This window comes from Chaetomium globosum, genomic scaffold (genome assembly GCF_000143365.1).
Source record: "Chaetomium globosum CBS 148.51 scaffold_5 genomic scaffold, whole genome shotgun sequence".
Classification (NCBI taxonomy): Eukaryota; Fungi; Ascomycota; class Sordariomycetes; order Sordariales; family Chaetomiaceae; genus Chaetomium; species Chaetomium globosum.
This window is the reverse complement of record NT_165980.1, coordinates 4,193,213-4,202,239: the sequence shown is the minus strand read 5'-3', so window position 1 is coordinate 4,202,239 and position 9,027 is coordinate 4,193,213. Positions and strand designations below refer to the sequence as shown.

The 9,027-nt window shown below is 56.9% G+C and overlaps 3 protein-coding genes across 3 annotated transcripts in view; 2 read left to right on the top strand and 1 right to left on the bottom strand.

Annotated features, from left to right (window-relative positions):
* CHGG_08202 (uncharacterized protein) overlaps positions 1-110 on the top strand; it is a gene marked incomplete at both ends in the record, with an annotated part of 1,767 nt that extends 1,657 nt beyond the window's left edge. Inside the window, one exon of the mRNA XM_001225857.1 lies at positions 105-110. Within this exon, the coding sequence (XP_001225858.1) occupies positions 105-110 (6 nt within the window). The remainder of the gene's footprint in view (positions 1-104) is intronic.
* A 222-nt stretch (positions 111-332) lies between these two features.
* CHGG_08201 (uncharacterized protein) lies at positions 333-1,487 on the bottom strand (the record flags this gene model as incomplete). The annotated part of the gene is made up of 1 exon (XM_001225856.1): positions 333-1,487. One exon carries the CDS (start codon positions 1,485-1,487, stop codon positions 333-335), a length of 1,155 nt encoding a protein of 384 aa, XP_001225857.1.
* Positions 1,488-2,829: 1,342 nt separating this feature from the next.
* Positions 2,830-7,748, top strand: CHGG_08200 (uncharacterized protein; the record flags this gene model as incomplete). Its single annotated transcript, XM_001225855.1, has 4 exons — positions 2,830-2,932; positions 2,991-3,589; positions 3,647-5,659; positions 5,805-7,748. 4 exons carry the CDS (start codon positions 2,830-2,832, stop codon positions 7,746-7,748), a joined length of 4,659 nt encoding a protein of 1,552 aa, XP_001225856.1.
* Positions 7,749-9,027: the final 1,279 nt, after the last annotated feature.

The following is a 9,027-nucleotide window of genomic DNA, read 5'->3' as shown; positions in this document are numbered from 1 at the left end:
GATCCGCAGGGAGTTGGTGCAACTAAAAGGCGCAACCTCACCGAAGGGGTTTTGTTGGAAAGACGTTCAACTCCAATGATGCCGAAAAGCTACAGGTATTTCAGGTATAACCCAAAGTCGGGCTTGGTAACAGTTGCCGAGATAACTTATTAAGCCCAGCCGAATGGATCATGGTCTGACTTTTTGAAGCAACCCGCCAGGTCCAAGTCAGCTGCGTACGTGTAGCTGACTGGGAGTTCCCCATAAATAAATAATTGACCAACAAGGCTCCCTATCCAACCACGTACTAACCCCCAGAGGAGGGCATGGATGCGTACGTACATACGCGGTCATCAAAATTGGGACCGGATCACTGCATCTGAGGCTAGAACCTTGCAGATGCGTGGAGAGGCGATCGAGAAAAAGCTTGGGTTGCGCCCTGCAACTATGGCTTGCCTGTTCATGATCTCCCTCCCCACCACCCCTTTCCCCTCATCCGCATAGACACTCCACCCACCCCCCGGGACTTTCGTCCTCCCCCCGCGCCGCCTCGCCACCAGATCGGCCAGGTTGCGCGTATCCAATTCTGGTGGGTAGCAGCCAGTAAATTCTCCCCATAGCGGGTTGGATAGGGCTTTGGGGAGGCCGGCGAGGAGGAGGTGGTGTAGGGATTTGGTCTCGCCTAGGGGGGTGTTGGGGTTGGGGTTGGGGTTGGGAGGGTTGAGGGAGGGGGTGGTAGTGGTGGTGGTGGTGGGTTTGGAGAGGAAGAGGTGGGGGGAGGCGTCGGGAAAGGCGATGTAGACTGTGCGGGAGGCGTTGAAAGCGGTGGTGGTGGTTTTTAGGGCGTGCTCGGTGTTGTAGGGGGAGTCGAGGATGAAGATGCGGAGGATGAGGAGGGGGAGGGTCTTGTGGGTGTCGAAGTTGTAGTGGGCTTTTACGTCGGGCAGGACGTGGGATTGGAGGGTGCGGAGGAAGGTGGAGGGGTGAAAGCGCGGGATGGTGAGGGACTTGTCGTCGACCTCGGACGGCTCCTCGCCGTCTGGGTCGCGGGGCGGTTTCAGCGGGGCGATGCGGTAGGCGGACCACTTTTGGGATGTCGGGTGGTCGTAGAGGTACTGTAGGTCGGCCATGGCCAACTGGTAGAGAGTCAAGCCGTGGCGCCAGTCACCCTCGATGATGCGGTCTAGAACCTCCCGTTTTGATCCTTTGCGGGCCTGCAAAGAGGTATAGAGTTCCCGGAGAGCTTCCAGGGAGCGGGCTGGGGGGTGGAAGTCGCCGGTGTCATGGTCCTCATCTTCGTCCTCATCCTCGTCCTCGTACTCGCCTCTGTTCTCGCGCAGGTAAGGCAAAGCCAGAGGCAGGTTGTTCTCATCCAGCCAATCGAGGGCAACTGAGATAAGAGATGAACGCGATAGGCGGCCGAGGATCTTGGTCGCTGTCGGGTTGGTCGGGTCGACGCGCAATGCCGATGGTAGACGCGCTGTTGTGGGGACTGAGATGCGGGTCATTGTCCGAGGTCAAGGCTTGAATGGCAATTGTGCTCTTTGGGCCTCAGACCGTCATGGGGATATTTTGCTGGCCTTGAATGAGTCTCAAACTCACCGTGTGTTTGTTGAGAGGGTCTTGATGTTGTTGATGATGGAAAACCGTACTGTGTGAATCGGTTCCACAACCGCGACGGGGGTTGTGCCAAGCAATTAAAGAGCTTCCACCCGCTGTCCCAAACAGCAGCTGTCAGTCCACCACTCTGTGCCATCTGCCACCTGTACATCCCCCTCGGCGGGGGTCACCCCCCCGCTTTCTCAGACGAAATCGGACTATTTCGCCGCCTGAAACTCGTGTGCGTGGATTTGGCTCCTGCCCACCAGTATCGCCCTATTTTGGTGGCCCTGTGCTGCGGAGGCCGGCGCATTGAGATAGGGGCATAGTGACCGCCACGGAAAATCGAGACAAACCATCCAGAACTGTCGCTTTTCGGTGACGTTACGGAGTTGTGCCAGGCATGTTTGCCCCATGTCATTCCGCCGATGGGACAACAGAGCCGGGCCCTCAAGCACTATCGAAGCTATTGCTCCCCTTGCCTTGGTAAACCACAACAGAAGACCTCCCTAGCACATACGGCCTTACCTGCCAGAAAACACGGGATCCCGTCCGCTCTCCCCTAGTTAAACTCACAAGGGCCATATCAGCAGCTGGGTCGGTGGCCAACGAATCCCTGATGTTGGTTTGTTCTTTTTTGGGGATTAAAAGCCTCTCATTCCGACTTTTTGGCGTTCCGCGTACTTACTCCGTAGCGAGTCTTTCCGGCCCTTGTGGCGGCCCAGCGGCACACTCAGGAGTCCCACTGTGGGGCGCGGCGCATCGATCCGATCCGCGGTCTCTCGAAACGACGACCACATCTGATCTTTGTCGGAACTGCGACAGGAAAAGGCGCGGGACGGGGCGCGCCGCGTCGGGCCCGCACCCTCCAAAGCGGAGAGCAAGATGGAAAGAGCATGTTTGCTCCTTGGGTGGTCGCTCTACTCGCGGCCTTGGTGCGTAGAGTCAGGATCAGAAGACCGTGTCGCTGATGCTCCCGATATGTCCGTGGTACGCTTGGTTAATGAGTATCCTTGAACGACTTTGGCCGTTCGTCTTGCATATGAAGAGGAAGTACGGAGTTACTCTACTGCCATTCGTCAATAGCACCGCCACAGCTTTCTTTTGGACGGCCGACCGCCATACAGGCCAGCCTCACCTCATCTTTCAGCTCCGCCCCGCAATAACCGCCCGAGATGCAGCTGTTGACTTCACATTGTTTTACCGTTGCATAGGATCTCTTCTTTCTCGACAAGAATCCCCATCGGAACCATGTCTGCTGAATACAAGTCGAAGTCGTGGAAGAAGTGGTTGAAGAAGCCCTTCGGGCGGCGTCGTGCAGCCTCGCCGGCTCCGTCTGCCACACTGTCGACGGGTATGTTGAGACTCTGCCCCGCATCGCAAGGCTTCTCGTAACTGATATTCTCCGGCAGACATCCAGTCATCCGATCAGGGAAATGCAGAACACGGATCGAAAGCGTCTTCCATTGTCGCAACAGAGTCATGTGCCCCCCCCTCCCCGTCTGCCGCAGCGGCGAAGGCTGCCCAACCCCGCACAAATGCGAGAGTTCCCAACGATCACCAACCACCCGCGGCATCGCAAGCACTGCCTCCTGCTCTGCCCGCCGAACCCGCACCCAAACCTCCGCCGACCGAATGTACAGACCCACCGACCCCTACCCTTTCCGTGTCCGAGAGACTGTGGAACGCCGCCTACGACAGTCTTGAGACGGACAATGCAGAGCTTGTCGTGTCATACCTGAAAACGTTGGAAACAGTTCTCGGAGCCAACCCAGGTATTACCCCTGACACCGACATCTCGGCCGAGTTCCATGACCCGACCAAACGACAGATACACATGAGGAGGCTGGTGGAGGAAGGCCGGGCAAAACTTTCCAGAGCGTCCAAAATCACGAACGGAGTAGGCGACGTCGCCGATTTCGTCCTGTCGGTCAAGGGAATAATTGACCTGGCTGTCCAAAGCGTGCCGCAGGCTGCGCTTCCGTGGGCCGGTGTTTGCGTTGGACTGCAAGTAAGCAGTCGTCCTTCGAACACCCCTTTGTGCTTGGCTCTGCTAATATGCCTCCAGATGCTCCGGAATCCCGCGCAAGCGATGAAATCCAACCTTGCCGGTCTCGCCCATGTCATCTCCAGAATGGACTGGTACTGCGCGCTCACCGAACATCTCCTGAACAAGCAAAACGTTGCTACTGGCAAGGATATCCAAGCAGTCTTGCGCCAGCTGGAAAGGAGCATTGTCGAGCTCTACAAATCTCTTCTCCAATACCAGATGAAGAGTGTTTGTTCCTACTATCACAATCAAATGCTTGAATTCCTCCGCGGTATGGTCAATCTGGATGATTGGGACGTCGATCTGAAGCTGGTCACCGACGCAGAGGCTACCGTTCAGAACGATGCTGCCCAATCCTTTCAAGAACAAACGAAAATTTCCTTAGGAAAACTTGTTGAGCATGCCGAGGGAATGGAGAGACGACTCGGCGACATCCGTCAGGACATTCGGGACTTCATCTCGCTGCAGAAGGACGCCCGTAGGGATGATATCGAGTCAGCGTGCCGCAGAGATCTCCGCGTCGTTGATCCGCAACACGACATGGAGCGGATCGAGAAGAATAAGGATGAACTGCTCGATGACGCGTACAAGTGGATCCTTCGCACCCCGGAGTATACAGCGTTCACAAACTGGGACGATAGCGGATCCGATCATCTGCCACGTCGATTGCTCTGGATAAAAGGACACGCCGGCACGGGAAAGACGATGCTCATGATCGGGCTCATTCGCCAGCTCTCGGATCAACCTGTTGCCCTATCACCAGCACTTTCCTTCTTCTTCTGCCAAGGCACACACACAGCCTTGAACAACGCCACCGCCGTCCTCAGGTCTTTGATCTGGCTTCTTCTTCTTCAGCAGCCATGCCTCATATCCCATCTACTTCAGAAGTACAAAGAGTCAGGCGCGGATCTCTTCAGGGATCAAAATGCCTTCATTGCCCTGTCCGAGGTGTTTCGGAATATGTTGAAGGATCCTCAGTTGTCGCCTGTGTACCTCGCGGTCGACGCTCTTGATGAGTGCGTGCAGGGGCGATCGGACGTCATCCATCTTATTTCGACTTCCCTCAGCGTCTCCCAGAAGGTGAGATGGCTACTCTCTAGCCGTCCAGAAGTTGACCTTCTCGCTGGACTCAAGGAACAGAGTGTTAACTCCTTCAACCCTTCCAACTCCCTCGTCGAGCTAGATACTCAGCGTCTGGAAGAACCTGTCAATGCATACATCAACCATAAGCTTATGGGGTTCAAGTATAGGGGAGGATACGACGACCGCGTTTTGGCTGAGGTCTCTCGTGAAGTCCGGCAACGAGCAGAGAACACGTTCCTCTGGGTGGCTCTCGTGTTCAAAGAACTTAGTTCGGTGGAGGGCTGTGACGCTGTCGAGACCGTCCAGAGCATCCCTCCGGGCTTGACAGATTTGTACGGTCATATGATGACCAGGATTGATGAAGGGAACGAGCGAAACCGGCAACGCTGTAAGAATGTACTCGTGGCTACATTCCTTGTGCATCGCCCTCTGTCACTCTCCGAGCTTATTGTAGTTGCAGGTTTGCCAGCGAAGATTAATCCCCGGGCAGTTGTGGATCGATGCGGCTCATTTCTAACAATCAAGGACGAAACGGTCTACCTAATCCATCAGTCCGCGAAGGACTATCTGGGCGACAATTACGCGACTAGACTTCAACCGGCTGGGCCCGCTCAAGGGCACAGCGAGATTGTCAGACGCTCGACTGATGCGATGTCCTCAATGCTGAGACACAACATATACAACCTCGACCGCGGCTTTAAACCGGAGAATATGGCGGCCCCTGATCCAGATCCGCTAGCTCCAATACGATACTCTTGTGTCTTCTGGGCTGACCATCTCTGCTCCCTGAATAGCGACAACTCCAGGTTTCTAGGAGAATTGACAGACGACGGGAAGGTGTTTGGATTCCTGAAGGAATGCTTCCTCCGCTGGCTTGAGAGCTTGTCTCTTATAGGGCAACTTTCCAGTGGGCTGTTCTCGATAAGAAAGATTCTGCATGCCGCTCAGGTATGTTGTCAATGCCGTATTATTGTCAGGTTACTAATCCAGCAAGTCACAACCGGAGATCAACCCTTACCTTCTTGAGCTGTTGAGAGACGCAGAGAAGTTTGTATTTAGTCACAGACCAATCATAGAACGGGCCCCCTTACAGACATACGGCTCCGCGCTCGTATTCAGCCCAACTTTGAGCGAGATTAGAAATCGGTATTGGAAGGAAAGGTTGTCTGTTATCGAAATGGCCGCTGGCATTAGAGACCACTGGGGCGCGCACCGGCAGACGCTCGAGGGGCATGGCGACTGGGTCAGCGCAGTGGCGTTCTCGCCGGACGGCAACACGCTTGCATCGACTTCGGACGATAAGACGATCCGGCTCTGGGATACGGCGACCGGCGCGCACCGGCAGACGCTCGAGGGGCATGGCCACTGGGTTAGGGCAGTGGCGTTCTCGCCGGACGGCAACACGCTTGCGTCGGCTTCGGACGATAAGACGATCCGGCTCTGGGATACGGCGACCGGCGCGCACCGGCAGACGCTCGAGGGGCATGGCGACTCGGTCAGGGCAGTGGCGTTCTCGCCGGACAGCAACACGCTTGCGTCGGCTTCGCGCGATAAGACGATCCGGCTCTGGGATACGGCGACCGGTGCGCACCGGCAGACGCTCGAGGGGCATGGCCACTGGGTCAGCGCAGTGGCGTTCTCGCCGGACGGCAACACGCTTGCGTCGGCTTCGGACGATACGACGATCCGGCTCTGGGATACGGCGACCGGCGCGCACCGGCAGACGCTCGAGGGGCATGGCGACTCGGTCAGGGCAGTGGCGTTCTCGCCGGACAGCAACACGCTTGCGTCGGCTTCGGACGATAAGACGATCCGGCTCTGGGATACGGCGACCGGTGCGCACCGGCAGACGCTCGAGGGGCATGGCCACTGGGTCAGCGCAGTGGCGTTCTCGCCGGACGGCAACACGCTTGCGTCGGCTTCGGACGATACGACGATCCGGCTCTGGGATACGGCGACCGGCGCGCACCGGCAGACGCTCGAGGGGCATGGCGACTCGGTCAGGGCAGTGGCGTTCTCGCCGGACGGCAACACGCTTGCGTCGGCTTCGGACGATAAGACGATCCGGCTCTGGGATACGGCGACCGGCGCGCACCGGCAGACGCTCGAGGGGCATGGCCACTGGGTTAGGGCAGTGGCGTTCTCGCCGGACGGCAACACGCTTGCGTCGGCTTCGGACGATACGACGATCCGGCTCTGGGATACGGCGACCGGCGCGCACCGGCAGACGCTCGAGGGGCATGGCGACTGGGTCAACGCAGTGGCGTTCTCGCCGGACGGCAACACGCTTGCGTCGGCTTCGCGCGATAAGACGATCCGGCTCTGGGATACGGCGACCAGTGCGCACCGGCAGACGCTCGAGGGGCATGGCCACTGGGTTAGGGCAGTGGCGTTCTCGCCGGACGGCAACACGCTTGCGTCGGCTTCGCGCGATAAGACGATCCGGCTCTGGGATACGGCGACCAGCGCGCACCGGCAGACGCTCGAGGGGCATGGCGACTGGGTTAGCGCAGTGGCGTTCTCGCCGGACGGCAACACGCTTGCGTCGGCTTCGGACGATACGACGATCCGGCTCTGGGATACGGCGACCGGTGCGCACCGGCAGACGCTCGAGGGGCATGGCGACTGGGTTAGGGCAGTGGCGTTCTCGCCGGACGGCAACACGCTTGCGTCGGCTTCGGACGATACGACGATCCGGCTCTGGGATACGGCGACCGGTGCGCACCGGCAGACGCTCGAGGGGCATGGCGACTGGGTCAGCGCAGTGGCGTTCTCGCCGGACGGCAAATGTCTCGAGACAAACCGAGGGCTGCTGAGCATAACCGTAAATTCAGAAGCTTTAAGCAGCTCTGGAGGCCAGAAACCCGCCAGTGGTTTTCTCTTCGTCGACGACGATTGGGTTACAATAGATGGGAAGCATGTTCTTTGGCTTCCCGCTGACTATCGGGCAACATGTGTGGCGGTTCATGGTCATACACTCATCCTAGGGCACAGCTCTGGCCGAGTAACGTTCTTTCGGTTTGCTTTTGCAGAGTAATGGATTTTCTACAATCGCTGTAATGCTTCATATATTTCATTATCTCTGTTTAAGTGAAGGGCCTGGGAGCCGTCTTTGCTTTATATGATTTACTTCTCGCCCCTGACGCAATTCTTATTGACACGACTTGCCACTATCTGAGGTTTTGCCGCCGGTCCTCGGCCTCGATAAGAGACGGAATATCCATCCTCCAGTTGTAAAGTAGTTGCAGCAACACAAGATATATTCAGCCAGGAGAGAGAGGTGTAGATTTGGTAAAGGGCGCGACGAAGCGGAATAAAGCGACAAGATCATCCAAGATGATCTTGAGTAGAGGTTCACGCCTTATAAAAACACCAAGCCAACGCCGGAAGAAAGTCATTACGCAGCTGCAAAATCCCCGACCGTATCTACAGTAACCGAGCTATAAAGGCGCTCACACTTGTCAAGCGCCTGTGTCCGGCACGTGCTCGTTAAGGTTCCTGATACCGGAAAGCGTTTATGTACAATTAGATAAGACTTAATAACTAGATGGATGGATTTTATTTCGCCCGGAGGCACTGGGCCTATAGGGCCTTAGCACGCTAACTACATCCGGATCAAATCGGTTTGCCTTTAACTCGTACAAGCCCCCTACTTCTTCCCTCTTTCTCGCTGCACCATTTACCTCTTGCTTAATAACTAGTTAAGTGGTGGCGCAGGCATCTGACCAGGGCTTGGCAGCCCCAGTCAGCTGACCTGTGATTGGGCAATGCGCCCGCAAGGCGGCTGCAACAATGCAGCCGCGCCTCGGGCTGGGACACCCCGCCCGGCATCTTCCACACTTCACTGAATACACCGTTGATATCTACACTTTTGTATGCTTTCCGCATCAGTTCCTATGTCTCGTCCAACTTCTCCGCAGGCCGGGTAAGGAAGCGCGGAAGGCATCAAGGCCGTTCCCGATAGGATTATTTTTGATGACCCTGGATCGCGGTTGGTCCGCCATGTCAGTTGTTGGAAAGTAGACCAGGAGGTCTGAGCACAGGAGGGTCAATGGGTCAAGACCCAGAACGCGGTGGCAAGAGATCGGTCGGCTCAGGCCGGAGAGATCACTCAGCTTAGGCCAGGTGCGGTTGCATGCGGTGCCACCATCGCCACTCAGAGAGACATATCACTGAGTTTGGAACCCCCCTACAGCAGGAAGGGGGGTGAGAAGAGAGAGACAATGAAGATTGAACTTTGGGAGAACCTCATAGCCTCCGAGGCTCAGCAGTGTGAATCCCCATTCGTGTGTGTGTGTGTGACACCTTGGGTCAGT